General features: G+C 47.5%; 1 protein-coding gene across 5 annotated transcripts in view; it reads right to left on the bottom strand.

The window, feature by feature from the left end:
* FRMD4B (FERM domain containing 4B) overlaps nt 1-23,302 on the bottom strand; it is a 126,436-nt gene that overhangs the window by 28,881 nt on the left and 74,253 nt on the right. For all 5 annotated transcript variants that reach the window (XM_063412007.1, XM_063412006.1, XM_063412005.1 and 2 more), the window contains exons 6-7: nt 13,802-13,858; nt 12,804-12,826 (exon numbers count right to left, since the gene is read on the bottom strand). In XM_063412007.1, the coding sequence (XP_063268077.1) occupies nt 12,804-12,826; nt 13,802-13,858 (80 nt within the window). The remainder of the gene's footprint in view (nt 1-12,803; nt 12,827-13,801; nt 13,859-23,302) is intronic.

The following is a 23,302-nucleotide window of genomic DNA, read 5'->3' as shown; positions in this document are numbered from 1 at the left end:
TCTCCTGGACTGCCCATTGTACAGAAAGTTCAAATATTCTGGACTCCAGGCCCAACCTGATTGAAATACAGGGCGTTTGAAGTATCTGAATGCAATTTGTCATGACAAAACCCCTGCAGAGTATTTTAAAACCTATTTACAGGCATCAGTAAAATGGTTCATATTTTCCCCACACACGGTCCATTAGTTAATCAGCTGAAACCTGCACGCCCCATTTCAGCAGGATTTCTGCGTGCCTTCTCGGCAGCGCCAGCAAGCACCAACACGACTTTTCTATGCAAAGAATGCACCAGTCACGTCCATCAGCATCTGCCTCGACTTTGTCCAGGCTCTCCTTCAAGGTGTTTTTCTCTCCTAACCGCTCCTCTCATCAGATTGAGCTGTTAAGGGTTTTCATCAGAGCTACATCCCCCTTTGCTTCCATCAAATCCCACACTCTGCGCATCCCTACAGTGGATCCATGGGCACTGTGGATGGAGCTCTGCACAGGGGAGGACACAGCAACCCCTCCCATGCCAGGATTCCACCTCCCAGGTGCCACATGGAGATTAAAGGGGTTTTTTTGTTCCTCGGGAGCACGGGCTAATCGCTCTGCAAGGCTCTGATAAGGAGCCCCAGCCCTGAGTAAGGAGGACCAGCTCTGAGGAAACAGTTCCGTCAACAGCCTATTTATTCCTCTATGTCTTTGATGAAGCTGCGAGAAGGGGTCAATTAGCACCGAAGAGTGCTGGTCAATTAGCACCGAGGAGAGCTGATTGTTGCACTCTTCTGCCAGGAATATCCATTTTTCTTTGCAAGCTGGCCAGCACCCAAGTGCCACAGACAGGGACAGCTGGGTAGAAAAACAGAATTTCTCCTTCCAGCGTTCCAATACAGGCAATGCTCACAAAAGCTGAGTTTTATTCACCCCTTTAGAAACCCATTTTGATGGGATCAAAAGGCTGCAAGACATCTCAGCTTGCAGAGAGAAGGTAGATTACCAGGGGTTTGTAGGGTCACATGGAAATGCAGATATCTGGCACGTTCTTCTGAGGCCTCAGAAACTAAAGCAAAGAATAAAAAATACCACCCCCAAATAAACAAACAAACAAAACCCCCTAAACAAAACCAACCAACCAGCTCTGAGCAACCTGGCCTGAACTCCCTCTTGGAGCCCGAGGGTTTGGCCAGATGACCTCCTAAGGTCCTGTCCAACTTCAATCACAGACTCACAGGACAACTGATTATTAAACCACGATTTTTCCTCCTATTTTTAAACCTGACTCATCTCTTCAATGGCTGCTCTAGCAGGCAGAGTTGGCAGGGAACCATAGTGAAGTAGGAGAGGTTTTGGAAAGAAGTACTAACAGAATAGCTCATTTTTACCAAACAAAAGGCCTGTTACTGTAAATGTAGATTCTCAGCCCTGCAGTATTCACAATCAGAGGTTTAATGGGTGGTCATTAAACCCCTATTTAGAAACCTGGCTGTAAGAGCTGAGGCAATAAGGAGGCTGATGCTGGCAGGCCGGGGCTGAGCTCTGGCAGAGGCAGCAGGCACAGGGGACAGCTGACACCCAGCTGTCACCACTACACGTGGGTGGAGAGGTCCCACACTCTCCTTCACCAACCATTTCAGGGCCAGGAGCCTCCCCATCACCAGGAGTGTGCAGAGGTGCCACAAATCCATGCTCTGAAATGTCACCTTCTACAATATTTGTGGCCTCCAAGAGCACTACCCATCTCCCTCTCTGGTTTTTGGGCCCCTCACCTCTCCCTGTTTGGTTTTTGGGCCCCTCACCTCTCTAGATCTGGCTGGGTAGCAACTTTATCCTCATCAATGCCAAAACAAGGATGCTAGTTAAGCTTCAGTGATGAGTAATAGCTCATCAATATGAAAACGTCTACCACTGAATTTAAATTTTGAGGGCCAGCCAGCAAACCCTCCTCGGAGCAGGGCCTGGGGGCTCTGAGCTGGGACACACAGCGATCAAAAAGCTGTCACCACATCTGTGCCATGACAGGGGACAGGTCCCTGCAGCACCGACCCAGAACCAGAGCCCTGCTGCAGACTGTCAGCAGGCAGAGGCCACGGAGCTGTGACAATTTACAGCACTGCTGGGCCTTCTCTCTTCTTCTGCCAGCCTACAAACCCATCCAATTTCTTGCAACAGCAGAGAATATACTGATTTTGTGAGGCAAAATTGGCCCCTGGGACTTGTCTTCCTGACGGGACCCAACCTCACACCCTGAGGGTCAGACACATCCCATCCACACGCACTAGAAGTTCATCAAAGTGCACTTATAAGGCCTGAAACTCTCTGAGAAGCAACATGAGGATTTTTTTCCCCTGCATAATTGTGAGATTAAGCATGAAACAATCCTAGAAAAATGTAAAAGACCTGGGAGAGACAGGGCACAGCTCCTTGTGCGCTGGACGCCTTCAGACAGTGCAGGCTGGCACGGAGCAGCCTGGATCTGCTGACTGCACGCCCCAGGATTAGCATTGGGGATGATTCACGGCTTCAGGGATAATAAAAGCCTCAACTGGTCCTCCCCCTCCTTCCACAGAATCCATTATCACTTCATCTGCACCAAGCAAGTCTCCCCTTGACCCTCAGGATCACTTTCCCAAGCCCTGCGAGACCCAGCCGCTCCCCCGAGGTGACAACTCCCGATAGCAGCAGCGGCTGCCTGAATTATGACCTGTTCCTGTTTGGTTTCACAAGGACCACGAGACGATAGAGCGATCCCAGGGCAGACAGCCCCGGCTCCAGATGTCCCCCCATCTCCACAATCTGCCAGGAAAACCCGCTGTTGTATCTGGCACGTCCACGGTGGGTTCCCACCAGGAGGAGGACGCGGCTGTCGGGATGGGGAGGCTCAAAACTCGCATTTAATCTGACCCCTGCTATGGAAGGGTTTTCTGGACTGGTGGTTTTTGGCATGATTTCAATACATAAACTTAAACCGCCCGGAGTCAATGGGACTGAAGGGGTTTTGGCAAAAGGTTTGTTTATTCCCCAGGAGGAGAATATAGGAAACTCTCATCTCAAGTATTTTTCCACTATGGAGGAGAATCAAACAAAAGCAGCAGACAGACCCTTTCCTTCCTATTCCGCCCTCTAAACAGGAGTTTTCTCTCTGGCAGATACAAAGCAAAACTTGAATCAATCTGGGCAATGCAAATGGAAATAATGAAAATTTGCATCAAAGCCTCCACATGCCGAACCTCAACTTGCACTCCTGGTACTGCCCATAATTAATTCTCTGTCCCAACATGATCAAAGGTTGGGCAAGATGCTGTCCCCAGCACGCCCTGCTCGTCAGTGCTAGCTCTGTGGAGAGGGAAGGCAGCTCGACTCTAAAATAACCAGTAACAATATTTAATCATGTACCATACTATCAATGGGACTTCCCACTCGAAACTATCTCCAACAGCAAACCAGGACCAATCTCATGAGCTTCCTACAGCCTGCTGATGTTACAGTGAAATTTTTGGCATCTTGCTAAAACCCCCACCAGAAATCCATGAAGGAACCAAGCCAGGCCATCACAGCATGCTCTGCCTAGAGCATATCACTGAAAATCAAAAAAGAGCTGCATATTTATGCCCCCAGAAAGTACATCCTGACAGCTTGTAATGGAATGATACAACACTCCCTGCCAGGCAAAGATTTACAGAACTGTGCTAATTAGGACCATTTGTCAATACCTGGCGTTTCCCTACACCCACTGTCAAAAACCAGCTAATGCCCCTTGCTAACGCAGGTAAGAGCTTAGATGGAGTAAGATGTGGTTAATGAGATTAACAAAACATGAAGAGCAAGTGACACACCCAGCAGCAAAAGCCATATATTGGACTACAGCATAGAAACTTATCAGCCCACAGATCCTTTGTAAATATTAACTCGATGAGGACAGGACTTCAGACAACTCTTAGCTGACTAAAGCAAAGGCAGGTGTGTCTGCCTTTGCTGAATTGTGTTTTTAACACATTATAAGGTACAAATTTATCACTAGGGAAAGTGCTTTGTACAGAGACTTTCCTCTGTCCTTGGAGCCTCTTGACCTCACACAAATACTTTCTCTTGTGTTGCTACAGGATCATTGGAATAAGTCACTCCCGGGTTCTCCTGAATGTCGTCATTTTATGTTCAGTTAATTCTTGAAATTAATTTTAGGCATAGCACAGGTAGAATTTAGAGTGGCCTTGCCATTAGAAAATGTCCATCAGCCTGGAAGTTATTTTATGGACACCTAAATATCAGCAAATTTGAGGATTATATTTGAGATTCAAGGCAATGTGCAGCTGCACAGCAAAAGGATGATACACTATTACTCTACATCATGAAGATGATTCAAAACATTTCCATTAGGATTTGTCACCTCATTCTCTTCAAGATATTTACAGCTAGCAAAATAAATACTCCAAAACAGCACACAATTAGAGCAGACAGTTGAAAGCTTGACAATCAAGGGTTTCAGAGGGTCAGATTATTCAGCTGATGTCAGTAACAGCCCTATTTCTTTAGAATGAGCAAACTCCTTTGCACCAAATTATACAAGACCATCCTCTGCTGCTGCCCACACCCCAGCCTGGTCCTAAAGTGATTTTCTCAAGCGACCAAACTCGGGGAAACATCACCAAGGTCTCCAAGGTGTTCCCATTCCTTATGCTCATGGAAGAGAACCAGCAGCATGGACCATCCCATTGTCCCATTCTGTAGGCTTTGGAATAAAACAGAGCATGGCAACCTCAGGCTCCCGTGGAGGCTGCTCTGCCCTTCGAGGTACCACGAGAAACAGGTGTGAGGAGCAAGCAGCGAGGCAGTGGAGGGGAAAAAATGAGCAGGGTTAAAAGTGCAGGGGGAAAAAAGAGAGGGGGAAGGAAGAGAGAGCAGGGGAGGTACAGGGAGAGACGATGGATTTAGCAGCTTTGAGTATGCCAGAGCAGCAGGATCTTGGCAGCAGGACTTCGAAATGTGCTCTCCGACAAATCCCCTTTTGTGACAAATGCCAGACGTTTCCCATCATTTCCCAACCTTTCAGTTTATGGTCTGCTGGCACACTCAAGAAAGTTATTTTCCTATTGAGGGGAGCCCAGGATGTGGAAAGGCCATGAACAAGGGGCTCCCGTTGGTACAGGACTGCCAGAGCCAGCGGGAGCTTTGCAGGGGCAGGGCTGCAGAAGCTGCCACTTGAACACCAGATACCAGCCGCCTGCTCAGAGAGGTATTTGAAGGGGCATTTAAGAGCCTTCCAACCCCATCTGTGAGAAGCACCCTGATAAACAGTGCAGATGGCTTTTTCAGCCCCAGCTTGTTGGCTACTTAGCTGGGCTATGGCGCGGGTTCCCACCTTGTGCAGCTTTAGTTTCACAGCTCAAGGGGGACCTGCACCAAACACAAGGTGTGGCTGGGACTGGATGGCCATCCCCCATACCTGGACCAGAGCCTTGGACTCCCAGACCTGCCCTTCAGCTCCAGCCCTGTTGCCTGAGCCCAATTTCTCTGCTTCCCAAGCACTGCCCAACTCTTGGGCAGAACAGCAGCACCTGTGGATCTGCTGGGGCTTGGTGACCCCATACATTGGATTTTGGAAGATGGGCCAAGAGCATCAGGGAAAATGCAACATTTCTGCAGTCAGGTGTGTGCACTCGCCTCTCTACAGAGGAGATGGTGAGCCGACAAACAGGAACAGGAGCTGCCCCCAGAGCCACCTTGGCAGATGAGGCAATGCTACAACTTCCAGACAAGGAACAGGGGCCAAGGGAGCAGCTCTTCATGACTAGAGAAAATCTGTGACCTGGAGCCGCCCTAAAGCCTCAGGTCTCCTTTTACAGCTCTTGATGTGAAACAGGAATGTTCTGAAGACAAACCCTTTTGGTCCTTGGACCTACCACCTACCATGGGTGATGGAACCCATCCCACAGATCTACTATGGCATATCCATGTTTAAAGAGCTGCTTGGTTGCACCCACATGTCAGCACTGCTCCCCTAAGAGACCAGACAAAAGCAGAATGGCTCTGCTCTACCTGGGATTTACTGCCAAGCAAAAGATGGATATTCACCATTGATACAACGCTTGAAGGATCCCAAGCCCTTCCCAGCAACACCAGACTGTTATTTCTAACATTCACACTTTCTTCCTGTTCACACAAAGGTCAGCTTAGCCATATGAGTTGTGGGCTTTTAGCATGTCTGAGTACAGTAGCAAAGTTTAAAGCTTGTTATCACAGCCTGGCTGATACAGAGATACATGGAACCACAAGAAAAATAAAGTGTCCAAATAATGATAAAGACCTGACAAATCTGCAGAAGCAAAAAAAGCTGAGGTTGAAAAGCTGTCGCTCCATTTCCTCAAAGCACAAAATACACCTCATGTGATAGATCTCAGCCACCATGGGAAGGAAAAGCAAAAGAGCACTCTGCTTTTCTAGAGTGAGGATGTTGTTAGGAATGAGACCAGAGTCCAAACTCCTGCTCACAGCTGAGGGTGCAAAACTGGAAAAAAAAAAACCCTGTAGACCTGGCAAAGCTTTTCAGATATTCAACAAAAGGGAGGTGAACACACTACAATGCAAAAACCATGAAATGTGGTTTTTACAATAGGAAAAAGCCGCGTGTTTTAATATTGAACCTGTACTTAAGGGAATTTCTAGGGACAATGGGAAGGTGTTTTTTACCTATGGCTGTGGATGTCATGATGTTACCTCATGTGACAGCTTCTCCCCTGCATGGGAGACAAGCTGGGGGATATTGAATTTCCTGGCACCTTGCTTGCCTTGTCTCTCATCTGTTTTGGATGCAGAGCACACACAAAAGACCTCTCTAGGTGGTTGTATGCACTCTAGCTCTGCTCTCTGAGTTAAAAGTAATTTAAAAAAAGAAGAAAAACCAAAGAAAAGAAAGTACTGTGGAGGGACTATTAAAGAGGATAAAACACAGTGACCCCTCTTCTGTCCCTCTGGAAACTCTATAAACACCATGCATACGAAATCTAAAAATCACTGTTCCTTACCAAACTGCCATAATTATGTGTGAATATTGAGAGTTACATTGCTATATACAAGTAGTAAATCCCATGAGATCAGGTTATTAAATTACTGCAAATATCCTTTTTTCCCCCTCTTCATCTAATCCTTTTTGCTCATTTCCACCCACAGTGCTTTCACCTAATTAATTTGCTACATAATAAGCATTCTATACAAATTCCTTGAGAGTCCTTACAGAACTGCTTTAAAATAGAAAATTGTAAAAAACCATTACAATTACATCACCACACGCTGTATATGCTTTAGTCTGCCATGAACTGGATGAATCTACAAGTAGCACCAGTGGAAAAAACCCTGTTGCTATGAAAAGTCTATCCAAGAAATGGCATCTTAAGTACTTTTTCTTTGCTTTTGCACCTGTTTTACATGAAAAATAGAACACCAGGAGAAAGCAATGTTTTCGTCTCATAATTGCTGCCTCAGTGCTCAGGGAGATGGAGCTCAGCAGTTCCTTGCCTGGCTCCCTTCTGCCTGCTGCCTTCCCTCAGCTCCTGTTCCTCATGGCAAACCTGCAGGGCTCCACCAAGGAAAGCAAAATTTTCACCCTGCTAGAGAAAAATTACTGCAGTCTTCAACCAGCTTTCTTTGAAGAGGGTGTAAAATTCAATTAATGGAAAAGTGGGTATCTGATACCTGTCAGTAGGGCAATCATCATCATCATCATTGTATGAAATAGAGATGAAACGTAACTTTCCCTAAACTTGCTTATTTACTACCTTGGTTCATCAGATGTTGCCAAATAAACTGAAATATTCAACTTCCTCAATTAATAGGCATTGAGTAAGCAGATATTTGCTGCTATTGTCCTAAATTGAAAAAGAAGGAGCTGAGGAAAGCACAGAGCTGGGTTTGACTGAGAGAGTTAATGGTTCAGAGCCAGTGCCTCACCAGGTATTTCAAGAAAAAGGTGCTGGGAGTCACAGCTGAGAGGCAAAACACACAATGAGTCACTTGACAAACAAGGGCCAGGAGCACAGGGGGCACCAGGCAGCCAGTGCTGGGCACTGATTTACAGCCAGGCAGACACAGCCCACGGGAGCTGGGGGCAGCCTGGAAAAAGGCTGAGGGTATCAATGCACGGGCATTTAAAAGTGAAGTTGCATGGAAAAGAACATCAGAAATAAATCTACGGTGCTGCCACAGGCCCCAGATGGATGTTCTGAGAGTGAATCCTCTGGTGACCCACCAGCTCCTCTGTATCAGCCACTGACACAGGTGTGAGGAAACACCTGGGGCTGAAACAGGATCCAGACTGGGCTCTGATCTCTGGCTGCCAGATGAGATGTCCCCTTGTAACTCACCCACGAACTTGTCTTCCTGCTCCAGCCCCAGTCCTGGGTGTGGCCACACCTGGAATTTTGGCCACATGAACCTGGCAGAATTCCCAGAAACAGGCTGGACAAGCCACCTCCAACAGACCTCAGGTGTGTCCTGTTCCTGAGGGTACCTTAATCTTGGGGTTAGCAGTAGAGTGAGCAGGTGCTTTGCTATCAGACAATTATTAACTTGTTTCCAACAGCTATTTTCTAGCACTGCCCACGTTATCTTTCCCACATTCTTCTCTACCAAGAGATCTTTCAGTTTGCCTGGCAAAATATTCAGCTTCCCAAAGAAACACTACCCAAAAACCTCACTCTGAGCACTCACTCTTAAATAAGACCAAATTGTTAATACTACTTTCTGCACCTAGATCAAGAACTTCACTTTTTTTCTGAGTAGAATTCTAAAATTCAGGAATTTCTGAGCCAATTACTCCATAGCCTCAGTTGCAGGGCTATCTCTCATCCAAACCTTTCCCTTTTATAAAGTGCCCTTATCACCCCCATAAGGATAAACCCCGGTGCCTCGCACATGTCAGCTATCAGGAATTCATTATTTTGTCTGTGTTATGTTATACCAGTCGGGAGTTATCTTTGCAGCCCACAGGCCAGAATCAAAAACGAATGCGTCAGCTATTTAAAGAAAATAGAAGCCCTCCTCCAGCAATTTAATTAACTTCCAGGGAGCAGGGCTGGGTTTCAGTCCTGGAAATGGTACTGGGGAAAGTACAGTCCAAGATTACCAGTCAGAAAATAAACTTTTTTTTTTTTTTTCCCCAAGTTACTTTCCTTATATAGTCCCTGTAGCTAATCTGATTTTGATAAACATTTTTCCAATGCTAAGACAGCATTTAGGACTTCTCAGTTATAAACTGTTTCTCTCATCAAGCTACAAAGGAAAATAAAAGTATATAACAATTTACAGCATTTCTGAGGGCAGATGCTTAATTTGTAAACTAAATACAGCTAAATCATTTATTTCCCAAGGAGGGTAGACTTTATATGCTGCATATTTACAAGATTAATAATTAACAGACTGCCAAAACATTATTTCTTTAAAATTCAAATAAAATTCCTAAAATAAACAGAATATGTATGTTTTCCCCCCAAAATTGAGCCACACCAGAAGCTGCAATTTGAATCACATTCTCTTTCTAAAACCTTTGCATAGAGTTTAAAAACCAAGATTTCATAAAACCAGGCCTGCAGATTTTTTCTGTTTCATTTGCAAATAGGAGAGTGGAGAAACGCAATTAAATGACGCAGAGTTTCAAAACTCCAATCAATGACTAATGCTTGCTTGGGGTTCCTGTTGCAGGAGCTGGGTGAAAAGTGCTGGGAACTCAGATAAACAGAGCAGCAGTCACCTGGAAGCCATGGATGAGTTGTGAAAAGCAAACAGGAGGCAGAGTTACATCCTTCCTCTCGAGTAAAGCGTGCCCAGCGCTCCAGGGGAAGGCAGAGGGGCAGGAATCTGCAGCATCCCAGCCTTCCTGGGGACAGCAGAGCAGACAGGACAGCCCTGACACCATCCCAGGTAGGGGGGGAGAGGGACAGCTCACTGAGCATCCCCGTGACATCCTCTTCATCACACACAGCAGGGAATTATCTTGGCTGGGATCACCAGTTGGGTAAACAGGAAAAGGAAATGGGTACATGGTGAGCTACACCAGCCGTGGGTCTGCTGCCACCTCTGTTCCTCATTCCTCCTGTGTCCAAAGACAGCCTAGGCTGCCTTGGAGAATCCAGAGTTGTCCAAATCAGGACATGCTACAGGGGCAATTTTGAAGCATGCACTTAAGTTTTATAAAGATATCTTCAAAACCAGGGTCCTCTCAAAGTGGGACTTGGGTGTTTCATCTCACATAAAGTCTCTCCCCAAACAATAAGGCACAACTAAATGATTTTTAAGCTCCTTTCCAACCCAAACCATTCTACGATTCTGTGAAACCACTGTCCTGTAAGAGCCCAGATCAGGACCTTGGGGTCCTACAAAGCATCTGCAAGGACCAAACCCCAAATTCTCATGCTGCCAATGCTACCAGACTGCAAAGCCCCTCCAGAGCAACCTTTGTGGTGTAGAAATCTAAAGTTTTTTACTTTCTCCAAGCACGCACGTGTCAGGTTAGCTCACTGAAAAGAAACAGATTTCCAAGGAATGTGCTCACCCACTCAGGATGGGGCATGGGAGGGTGTTTCTCAGGAGGCTGCTGCTCCCTGCCATCAGGGCGTTATCTGAGAATTTGAGCACGGATTGGGAAACAGGTTCCTGTAGAAGCACAGGAGTCTGAGTGTTCAGGCCCTGGCACAGAGCTGACGTCAGTGGTGACCCCACCACAGGATGTGTCCCCATGAAAAAGCTGCCTATGGGATGTGTGTGTGAAAAATCAGACAGGAAGAGATCCCCAGCATTGCCTGGACTGGCCCAATCCTCACTTCCACAGAGCTAATCTCCAGGACTGCAGGCAATTCCTGTATTTACCTGCGCTCATTCAGCACTAATCCAGCACCAAAAAATCAACCTGCACATTCTCACGGAAGCACAGGTGGTGCAAGAGCCACATTCCAGAGGGTGACTCAAAGCAGAATATCCAAATGACAGCGAGCAGAGAACACACTAAACTGAAGGCACTGCAAAGGGAGGCAAATCCCAGTGCACAGCAGCCCTGCTGCAGGGACACAGTCCATCAGCATAGCAAGCTGTGCAGCAGAGGCCAGCCCTGCGGTATCATCGTTAAGATATGCTGCTAATTAAGCCACTGCTTTATCAGCACTGGCCCAAAGGACCACTTGTGATATGTGACATGAAATTCCTTCACTCCTGGTGTGCTCACTGGGCCTGGGACAGCTGCTGTGTTCATTTGCTGTGGGGGTATAACATATGCTCAGTGTAACAGAGGAAACAATTGCTGCAGCTATTCCCATGCAGCTCTTAGGGGAAGAGCTGCATTTGGAAATCACTCTTGTAGCAGAGTGCTCTTCCCCACAATTTTCTTTAAATACTTCTGAAGGTAACATGGGCAATCCACTCCTTGCAACGTGTCCAGAGAACCATGGAAAACAACCTCAGACATAGTTCTTGGGCTTGTGAAGCTGTACTTACAAACCTATTTATGGCAAATGATAAGGGGGCAGTGTTAGTTTAAACCACATAAGAGAGCATGTCACCACTAAGGTGGTTTTTAACATCAACTCCTGCTCTTGAGAATCAAGAAATTGTGCCACCAGTTGCTACAGTTTAACAAGTTACTTATTGTGGAGTCAGCTGTGATTTTCTGGTTATCTGTGAATAAACTGAGCTAAGCTTAGGGCGTCCCAGCAGAGATCAGGCAAGATAAGGGGTCTTTCCAGAGAAAAAAGCAGCATGCTACAGGTATAAGCAATATACTGGGGGTCACAGGGCAGGTCTACAGCACAAATAGGAACAGAAATGGTCTGCACAGCAGCCACCCAGCTGATCAAAGACATATTTTTCTCCCTGCAGGTGTGACAGCATGCCAAGAACAGGAGGAGGAGGTTTGACAGACTTCACAGAGCGTGTCCTTCGGCAGAGAACGGACAGGCCTTTGAAGGGAAGGGGTCTAGGGATTGGCACTGGCATTTACTTGACAACTGCCCCCTCAAGGGAAAGCAGAGTCACCCAGGCAGTCAAACGTGACTTGCTCCCTGCCTTTGGGCAGACAGGGCGGTTCTGGGCGCTCTCCAAAGCTGTTGTAGCTAAAGCGTAAAACACACCTCTCCTCCAGCAAGTAGTAAAATATTAACGTGACCAAAGCCAATCTCCCGAATCCCTGTTTGCTTAGCGAGCTGTTCCTAATGGAAGGTCTTTCCCCGTGGCTCCAGCAGGTCCGGGTGTGACCCCACCTGATCCCTGCAGCCCCTCATGGCGATCAGAGCTGGGTAAGAAGCACCTCCAAGGGGAAGCCAGACCTGATGATGCAGCTTTAAATGCTCAAGAGGAGCAAGGGGGTCGCACATCAGGCACAACACAACTGTTGAGTCAAGTGTGGGGAGGGAGAGGCCCCGGGGCAGCTGCAGGAGAACACGGCTCACTGATCCCCGGGGCAGCTGGCAGCGTGCTGGGCTGTGGGCAAGGTCACACACAGGACCCAAACACAGGCAATGGTTTGCTTGGCAAAAGCTTGGCAAAGCACAGCCTTCCCGGCAGGGAAGTGTGGGAGCCTTCCCCTTCTCATTTCCCTTCTTCACATTTGGGAGGGGAGCAAAACGTGGTGGCCTGAAACCCTGTTTTGACTCAGAGCTTGCTCACAAAAGGCATTATTCACCCTGCAGACTCAGATTTTATCCAGCCCAGCAGTACTTTTCACTTCTTCGGGCACTGCTCGCAGCTGGACTTTACCCCCGTTTGTGATTGTTTGTAACACAATGCCAACACAGAAAAACACATCCATCAAGCACACCAGCATTAGAAAGGAAAATGTTATTACCTGGAATAGTCTCCTTTAGCTTCCTACAATTGAAAAACAGTGACAGAATTAAAACACGATCTCTTCAAACCGCTCGATTTTCCCAGCATTGTTCAGTTCCCCACTCCCACAGCTCTGCAGGCAGATCCTGACCCCCGCCACACTCCCAGAAAAAAGGGAAAACACGGAGCCTGCATGTGCTCAAGAGCTGGACTCGGCCCCTGGTGCTCCCAGCTGGAGATAATCCACCTACAGCACAAACAGCACTGCTTCCAAAGCGGGGATGAATTTCACTCCGCAAATCAAATGTCGCTTCCACTGCACAAGAAGTGAAATACAATTCTCCCTCCTCTCTCATCCAGGCTGTACAGTCAGGTCAGCAGCTGGGAGGAATTGTGCTCACCCGAGGTGAAAACAACTCTCCGGGCAGATCGAGCTGCTGCTGCAGCTTTGCTGTGGCACTTTGTCAATGACAATGCCATGGGAGAAAACCCGCAATTTTTTAAAGGCAGAATTTTATTTCATAGAAAGCGGCAAATAACTGGAGTTTAGGTCTCAGTAGAACAAAACTAGATTAATGAGAGGGAAAGCTGACGCTGTATATTTCAATATAACAGAGGTAGCAAAACCATATGCTTGGAAAAGAAGATTCACAGGCATAATATAGCTGATTTAGCTACAATATTTACACTTTTCCTCCCAGATCTTTGGAATGTATTTAAATCAGCGTAAGTGATAAATTGAATGGAAACCTGCCCAGATAAATGACTTCCCTTGATTAGCTACTACTCTTTCAAACTCCTCAAACAAATATTTCCCTTACTCGCCTATGAAAGAAAAAAAAACATCTCTGTGTTTCAGCTTCCCCTCCGCTCCCCGGAGCCGCGGAGAGCACGAACAGCCCCGCGGGGTCTTGTCCGTACGGAGAGGGGGAAAAACCGGGAAGGGGAAAACCGGGAAGGGGAAAACCGGGAAGGGGAAAGCGCAGAGCCAAACCCAGCCCGGGGGGAGACACTCACCTGGAGCACTAGGGCGGCCAATTTGAAGACGGTCTCGCTGTCCACCTCGATGTGCCCCTGTGGCGGAGAGAGCGGAGCGTGAGCCGGGCCGGAGGGGAGGGGGCACCGGGAGAGGCGGTGCCGGCTCCGGCTGCCAGAGCGGCGCTCCCCGCCCCGTGTCCCCCGCTGCCACCGCGCACAGCCACACACACACACACAGAGACACACACAGAAACACACACAGAGACACACACACACACACAGAGCCCGTCCTCCCCTCCCCTGCCCTGCGCCTGCTTTCTTTACACAGCTCGCTGCGTTCTGGGGGATGCCGCTCCGCGGGGCTGCGCCCGAGCGCGCCGGGACGCGGCCCCGCACGATGCTACCCCTTGCCAGAAAGGATTTTAAACAATATGAAAGAATTTCAAATCATATGAAAGAATTTGAAAATCCCATCAAAGAATTTTAAAATCTTATGAATTTGAAAATCTTATGAAAGAATTTCAAAATTTATGAAAGAATTTCAAATTTTATGAATTTCAAGTCCTATGAAAGAATTTCAAATCATACGAGAGAATTTTAAATCATATGAAAGAATTTTAAATCATAGGAAAGAACTTCAAATTTTATGAATTTCAAATTTTATTAAATACTTTCAAATCATACGAAAGAATTTTAAATCATACGAAAGAATTTTAAATCATACGAAAGAATTTTAAATCATACAAAAGAATTTTAAATCATACAAAAGAATTTTAAATCATACAAAAGAATTTTATATCATTCATACAAAAGAATTTTAAAATTGTGTGAACTTAATAAAACTTACATAGAATAGAACTTTAAATTAATAGGATACAGGCTTAAGATGCAGCAAGGAAGGGATTTTAGCAGCTCGAAGCGCACTCCCTCCTCAGGGCGATGTTTGCAGGTCACAGAATCAGAGACTGGTTTGGGCCCAGAGAGTGGTTGGGTTTGGGACATTAACAACCATCTCGTTCCAAGCCCTCTGCCCTGGGCAGGGACACTTTCCACCACACCAGGTTACTCCAAGCTGTGTCCAGCCTGGCATTCAGCACTTGCACAGATGGGGCATGGCAGATAGGTGGTTGGATGGCACCCAGGAGCACATATCAGCTCCACAAAAATCAGTATTTGACAAGATCTAAACCCCTGACATGGTCTAAGAGAAAAGTTATTTCCAAGCTCAGGTTCTGTGCTCTGGCGAGTGCATCTATCCACTGGGACAGCCCTGTCCCAGCCAAGAGAAAACCAAGGAACTACATCCATCTCTCATTAAATAAAGAGTTTTACTGCTTACAGTTTTAAGACCATTCCTTGTTTGTTGTGGTACACAGCCCCCCTGATGCTAAACCAGCCATACAGATTAATCACAAGGACAGCATAACTGAGTCCTTTGTCCTGCTCAGTCAGCATCCTACAGCCTTCATTTTTTCCAGCTCCACTGCAGCTCTAGGGCAATGTTCAGAAGAACTGCATGGACCCCGTGCTGGAAATCTCCTGTGCCTCAAGCCCACTCCAAAACCAGCTCTGTCCTTACAGCACTGTGTACTCAGAAACTCTACAGGTGCCAAAGCATCAAAACTACATGAGGATCCTTTTTTCTTTTTTTTCCCTCCAGCTTACAAGCTTAAGTACGAACTTCCCATCTTAGTTTCTTACCAGGAAAACCCCTGGCCTTGGTTCTCCTCTGGGACCAGCAGTGACACTGGAAGAGTAAAGGAAATGCACTGACAGATGCACTCTTTACCCCTCCTGCATCCTGCAAACAGTGGGTAAAGCACAGAACTGAGCCCATGAAGCAGCCCAGGATCACAGGCTTTTCTTATTGACCTTCTGCAAATGGATAGAGTGGACATGATGCCTGCCTCATGTCACTGAGATCCCAACACATCCTTAGTCCCAGGATCTGTTGGCTGAGTGAGGAGACAAAGCAGACTGAAAGCTGAAATAACGCCAAAACCAGGGCAGCAGGAAGATCTACAGAATCACATACAGATACAGGGAAATGACATCTCAAAATGTATTAGGGCACATCTGGAGCTGAGCTAATTTACCCCAGCTGCAGGTCTGGCCCACAGAGACTAAATTCAAAAGTGAACAAACAAATAATTCAATTTTCATGGAAAGGAAGTTTTTTTGCCAGCTCTCTCAATAAAACATTCCAGCAGCAGCTCTCCCCCAGGCTTCCCTGACAGGCAGACCAAGAGGAATTTCCCCTTCCCAACAGGTGTGGCACCAGCTATGCAGGAGTAGCCTCCAAAGCATTCCCAGACATATTGTATTAGAAGAAGAGGAGGGGCACATCACAAGTTGAGAGGGGAAAAAAAATAGTTTGAAGTGCATCCTTCTTTCAGATCTCTTTCATGTTGGTGCTCAAGAAAAGAAGCAAGATTGCAGCCCAGCAGCCCTTCACATAGGTGCAATTTTAAGGCACTTTGTTACTTCCAGGTCTGTATCAGGTTAGTCTTTGTCATGCACATCTGAGCTGGCTTTTTGAAAGCTTAAATTGCATCTGCCCAAGCAACCTCTGATGGCAGAGGATTACAGGAGATCAGGTCACCCCAGCACCACGGAGTCCTGCACCAGCAGGCAGAGAACTCAGACAGGAGAAAATGCCATCACAGAGAACCTCAGCTCAGCGGGAGAGGTGAGATCTGGCTCAGCAAAGCTGTCCTTGATCACAAAATCAGGGAAAACAGCGACAGAAGGGACCTTAAAAGCTCATCAAGACCATGGCCCTGCCCCGAGGTGGAATCAGCTACATGTGGCTCATGGTCTTTTAAGCCTACAAGAAACTCAAGGAGCTTTAACTCTCCAAAGCACTCTCTGTTTATTGCTGGCTCCCAGATCAGCTCGAGGAGCTGCTGCAGCAGTCTCTGCTCACCCACAGCAAGAGCTGCTGCTGGCCTTACCGGGGTGTTTGGGACCTAATAACCAAGCAACTCCTCACTTTTCATCTTCAAAGCATCTCACAGCCATTACCTAATTAGCAATAGTAATTACAGGGCTTCTCTTCAGTGTTTATTTGCTTTTCCCTAGGTACTGGCCTTAAGAAATTCTGGTCACTTTTCTGGCTGCTATGGCCACAAGTGCTAACAGTGACCCCACAAACCACCTCATTTAGGGTTTTAGGAGACCAAAGAGAGCATGAAGGGGACTGACTTCTCCAAGTGATGAAGTTTCAGTCTCTGCTTTCAGAGTGAGGCATTTGCTGTGCCAGTGCCCTCAGCTTCAAACACATTTGCTCAGAAGCTGTAAAGGAGTGAACAGGTAAGAGGGTCCTGCCTAATCTGACCTCCTGAAGATGTTGCAGGGGTCTTGACCAAGCAAAGGGGACAAACAGATCACCCCAGGAGCTGGGCTGCCACCATGTCTCTCCAGCAAATCTCAGAACAGGGTGGAGCAGCCCTGGTTATTATCCTGAGCCACCACACAGTAACAGTGGCAGGAGACTGGGGTTACTCGAAGCAAGGCTCAGGAGAAAAAAAAATACAAAAAAAAACAACCCAAAGAACAACTCACCCTTCAAAAGTAGTAAAAAGCACAGAAAAAAGGTGCAGGGAAGTGAAGGGACTGCCCTGAAGTCCTGCAGTAGCTAAGTAGCAGAGCAAGGGTTTGAAGCAAAGGATGCCAAAGCCCAGCTCAGCCTGTATTTGACAGACTAATGCTCTCCAAGTGACAGTGTCTTGGACAATTCCCTCTGAGCCTGGAAGTATTTTTCATCATAATATAACATTATTTGCCATCTGGATCCTCAATTGGCCATTGCTGTAATGTAATCCAGCTCTGCCCTGGGCTGTCATGGAGTTTGGACAGCCCTTGGCTTGACACAAATCCAGACAGTGATATGTGGTGTGCAGGACCGTGACTCTTCCCACTCACTCAGGCAATATTTTGATTTTATAATCATCCTTCAGCCTGGAGGTTGGCAGATGGGGGTTTCTGTTCTAGTACTGCTTTATCAGCAAGGTCAGATTTCAAAAATAGATGAGGAAAATGACTGTAAGAAGATTAATTTGCAATGCCTGCCATCACCAGGGTAATTCAAGCAGAGACTTCAGTGAGCAACTGGGGGGCCCTGAGAGCCAGGGCAGGCAGTGCTCCCACGGCCACGTGTTGAAGATGAAGGTGGAAGGTTTTCCTAGATTTATCCCAAGTGGGAACAAGGTCACCAGCATGAGGTTAAGTAGATGTATGTCATTCAGATAATGGAATCTGAGTCTTCTACATTTGAGATGTAAATGAGTTTAAACAGACTGGTGACTGCAGCTCTAGGGAGGGGATGAAACTGATATTTTTCAATTAGAGTTTGCACAAGGGCTGATCATTTTAACCAGTGAGATGGATTCAGCCAGAAGACCACTGGCTTATCTGAACACTGCACTTGGTCCAGCGGATTCAGGTGGTGGCTTTTGTCATCCTGATAAGCATCAGAGTAATAAAAGGCTGCAGCAGGTGTCCAAACTGGTTGGCAATTACTGCAGAGCAGGAGTAGGTCACTATCTCAGCATCTGGTAAAGACCAGCTCAACCTTCAGTGCCCATGGGCAGAATTTAGCCCCCAGTTCAGACAGGAGCTCAAGGCTTGCTGCACAGACATAAACTTAGAATGTGATAAAAATCACAAGCTCGGTCATGAATAGAGCAGTGAACCCTCATTAGACACAGCAACAACACCAGAATTTACTGCCATAGAGATACAAGTCTGAAATCCTGATGAAAACTCAGATCAAGAGTGATGATAGTCAGATGAGCATTAACTGTGTTAAGCAAATCTTTAGGCTGTAAACTCAGATTAAGGCAGATTTTAAAAAAATAAGCACACACAGGAACTGTCATGTTTAACTCTTCAGAGCCAGAGCAAGAAGTGAAAGCAGACATGGTTTGTTCAAACCACATATAACCTCCAGAGGTTAAAGGCTGAGGTTTACAGCAACAACAAAATCGTTTCACCTGAACATTTGAGAATTGAGATACCAACATACTTGTTCCCTCAAACTAATTCTGTAAAAATTTCTGTTAGCCAAAGACACCCCCCAAAATGCACACACTATGATTGAATAGCCTCGAGACAGCCACAAGATTGAACATAATTGCCAGTGATTACTGAAAGGTGATTTAAAAAAAGCTGAAAGAAGGGTGCAATTAGTCAGAGGGAAAGAAAGGACCCAAACGTCTCCAAGACATTCAAACCCAGGCAGGCAATTATCTGGGTGTGGACCCAGCACAAGTGAACAAAGCAGTGCCAGCGCCCCTGTGTCCCCATCCAGCACCGAGGTGATTTCACCAGGGATGCAGGATCCCTGCCCTGTGTCCTGGCAGCCAGAGATGGGCTGGCAGGGCCTGGCAGTGCAGAAAGCTTAGCAGCTTTTCAGCGTTTAAGGCTTTTTTTGCCAAGCTGGGGAGGGCAGTGGGTGTTGGCCACAACCTGTTACACCACACAAGCTGTGCAGGAGGAACTAGGTCAGGCAGATCCTGTCACTCGCCCTGTCGGAGTGGCTGTGCTGGGTAATTAATTCGTGTACAGAGACAAACACTGGCAGCACATGGACAACCTCCAGCTTTAAAGTGCCTGTCCCAATTACCAGCATTCACACCTACGTCTCAGTGCTGGTGGTGTCACCTGCTGTTGACGCTGCCCTGCCATGCTCTGGAGGCACCATCCCACTCCCTGCTGCATCAGATGCACCAAGCTTTGCTGAGCATCTTAACTGGGCCTCAATTCCCAAGGACACAGACTCCAAGCTGAGAAAAAGCACAGCAAAGCAAGTGTGTGCCTCCAACACCTCAGGGAGGCACAGCAAAGCGCAAGGGCAGCAGAATCCGAGCTGCTGTAGGAGCAAATGGAAGTGTGCTCCTCCTGACCTTCCTCAGAGGAGCACTCCAGATTTCCACTGGTGCTCCATCTCCCCCAAGGGGCCCTGCAGGGTGGCTCAGAAGGCCTCACAGCATTTAGCTGGTCTATGATGTCTTTGTTCCTTCCTTCCTTCCCACAGCCCTTCATACTGAGCACAAGGGAGCACAGCCTGAGCCCAAACACAGCTCAGTGCATGTGCAGAGGCTGAACGAGCTCTCCCCTGGCCAGACCTGCTGCTCCCCACCTCAGGGGCTTAGGCCAAGCCAGCTCAAAAATAAAAGCTGTTAGCGCCTCATGGAGCAATGAACAGCTTCAGATTTCCCTGCTACGGCCTTTATTTTGCTGTCTCTGCCAGCCACTCTCATCCATTTCCCTTTGCCTTTTGTGTCTCAGCCAACACTCAGATGAAACTCCAGGGACAGGGGCAGCTACTCCCAGACTCACACAGTGCAACAGGAGCATCTTTACTGCTCCTTTCTTCCTGTTAATACAAGAGTAAAAGCAGAGAATGGGGGAAAGGCACAAAGATCTTCCTGGTTTGCAAGCCAGGGTACACAGCAGTGTCATTAGGTTTATGTCATTAACATATAATCACAGCCTTTTGCTTTCCTACCCCACCATCACGGTGAGATACCCAACACACACACAACAGAACTGGCTGAGCTGTCACTGCATCCCTGCTCTGTGGCCAGGACATCAAAGCTGCAGGGCTCTTCATGGCAATTAACCCAGTCGTTAGTCCCAGGAGGAGGTGACTACATTGAGAGATAGGAGATACAAAACTCTGGCTGTAAATAAACTGAATCTCCATATGCCATGGGCCAGCCCCGCTGAGACACAACCTGCAGGTTGTGCCCACAGGTGCCTGGGGACCATCACCCTTTACAGCAGGACTTGGATTGACCTCAGCACGCTCACAGGAGGCCCTGGACTGTCCCCACACCATGGCCAAGGCCCTCCCCAAAGCCACCAGCACAGCCCCATGTGAGGTCTCTGGGGGTCTGAGTGGGGGGACCCATGGAGATCTGCCAGACTACACCAGGCTGGGGTCCTGCCTCCCCCTCCTGGCACTTTTTGTTCACAGGCACAGCCTGGCTCCATCCTCCTCATCTGCTGCTGTGGAGACTGGGCCATGGAGGTGGCTACCATGGCAGAACCCAGGGAGAGAACAACCCTGGAGGAGCAAAAAGCCAACTGGTCCTGCTGAACCTCAACCTGGGCTTTCCACGTGCTGTCTTTGAGAGCAGAACAGCCAATTCAGGCAATGGACAGAGGATATTTAATAGCCTTGGCTAGGATCAGACTACACCGTGTTACAAGGCTGCGTGGGATCGTTCCCCTCTCCCTTGAGGTGGGGGAGAATTAGGAAATAGCCATTATAAAACTTTCGAGAGCTCTCTGATATATGACCACTTTGCTCCCCATGAGCTGGGAACCAGCCAGACTTTATGCTCACACCAGGGGTCTCTTTCAACAGCTCTTCTTGGTAAGCACTGGTCTTCAGGCTGCCAAGTGCTCACAAGCATTGCTGTTCACGGAGCTATCACAGACTCCTCTGAAAACTTACATTTCCTTTAACTTTTCCCTGTTTCTTTTCTTTTTTAAAAGCAATTCTTGCAAGTCCTTGAAACAAATGGGAATTTAAATAAACCCTCCAACACCCAGATACAGAGGAAAAGGGGAACACAGCCAACTTGACCAAGATCTTCGTTTACAGAACATATTTTAAGGCCTGGCAAAGACTCAACCTTATGGCTGCAGAGCTATATGGAGGTTAACCCTAATGCATAATAAACTTGACAGTGCTTTGCTAGCCAAGTAGGGTGTTATTTTTCCAAACTTGGCTGTTTCAAAAGAAGAAAAAACTGATTTATCTTTCCAAATTTATCATCAGCATGTGCGTGACCAGTTCTGACCCACCTCCCTAAGAAGTATCCCAGCTATGGTCACGGGCTGTGCAATAACACACTGAACACGTTACAGAGCTCCCTGTGCAAACACATCCACTCTGAGGTACCCATTCCACCCGGAACCAGGATTCCACTCTCCTACATTCCAGCTGTATTGTAGGTTTCAGACAGCTATAAATCTTAACCTAGCTTCTTGAAGTCAGTGATGGGAGAGAAGGCTTTTACACTGAAGTTGTCACCACTGAAGCTTTTCAGGCTCAAAGCCTTGGAAAAGAGAGGCACGTAAGAAAATGAGAGCCCAGTGCACACAAAGCACTTCCAGCCTTTGCATGCTCCCAAAATACATGTGGATAAACGAGTTTTTAACCAAGTCACTGGAATGCACTTCCACAGACCTGGATATATAATTACCACCAGCTCTCCCACCTCCTCCTCGGTGGTCCAGGCTGTTCCTGGCAATGGATGCAGCTTCTCCAAGCTCCAAGAGCGTGGATGCAGGAGCCAGGCAGCTGCTGGGACCACACAGGACTGAGAGGGCCTGGGGACTGCAGCACCAGACCAGGGGGAAATGGGGAGCTTGATGTGAAAGGAGGGCAGGGTGAGAGCTCTGGCAGCATCTGCTGTCTCAGCTGGATGCCAAGGTTTGTGCAGTGAGGGGGCACCGGGCGCTCCCCAAGTGCAACAGCAAAAGTTGTGTTCTGCTCACACTCAAAGGAGGCTTCCCAAAAGTAAAAGTGAGGTCTCAGCCCTCTTGTGCCTCAGGCAGAGGGGTCTCCTCCAGCTCCCCAGCTGCTCACAGGCAGAGGAGACTGCACAGGGAACAGCACAGGTCACAGAGGATGCACGAACCTGGCACGTGCCAGCAAAGGGCCCAGAGGCACAAAGGAGCTCTGGCTGCAGAGGAGAGCAGAGGTGGGGGAGTGGGTGGGGAGTAGAAAGAAATACATTTTTGGCAGCTGAGATTTTATTGTCTATCTTGTCCCTTCCTTGCCAAAATGTCTACAGAGATTGCAAAATGCACAAGGCCCAGATTCCTCCAAGTCCTGGCAGGGTAAAGCAGTGCCTGATTTGCAGACAGGAGTAGAGAGATTTGCAAGAAGGAATGTGGGGTTGAAAGGTGAGGATCATGGCTGTGCACTGCAGAACACCAAGCAAGCCTTCCCCCTTTTCAGAGCTGTCATGCGGGTTTTGATTTCATTATTTATTACTCATAATCATACTTTGTAATGATTATGTAACTAAGAACATAGTAATATGATATAGCATCTACCCTAAATTTTTATTCATCTGGTGCAAGATGGCCAGCACACACTGCCCAGTAGATCCAGCCTGGCCCCAGAGGTGCTGGACTTCCTTAGGGGGATTCCATTCTCTTTGATTAGATACAGGTACTTAGAGGATTTCACACACAGGCATCTCAGACAATGCTGTAAATACATTTCTGATGCAGCCTCTGGACCTTGTAAGCCAAGGATAACTCTGTGCCACAGGAAGGGCTGGCACAGAGCTCTGCCATGGTGCTGGCTGTGCTCACCCAAGCCCTTGGCTCTCCTGGTGTGTCCCATGTGCCAGCAGGAGCACTGGCATGCCCAGGGCACACACAGGGCAGCTCAGCCTCCCCTCTCTCTGCTCAGAAAAACATCACTGTCTTCTAAAGACAGAATCCACGGGAGCACAGGTACCCACACACTGCTGTGCTGCCGACACATGCCAGTGCTCAGGAATGTCACAA

Source organism: Prinia subflava, chromosome 14, assembly GCF_021018805.1.
Source record: "Prinia subflava isolate CZ2003 ecotype Zambia chromosome 14, Cam_Psub_1.2, whole genome shotgun sequence".
Taxonomy (NCBI): Eukaryota; Metazoa; Chordata; class Aves; order Passeriformes; family Cisticolidae; genus Prinia; species Prinia subflava.
This window is presented reverse-complemented; position numbering and strand designations above follow the sequence as displayed.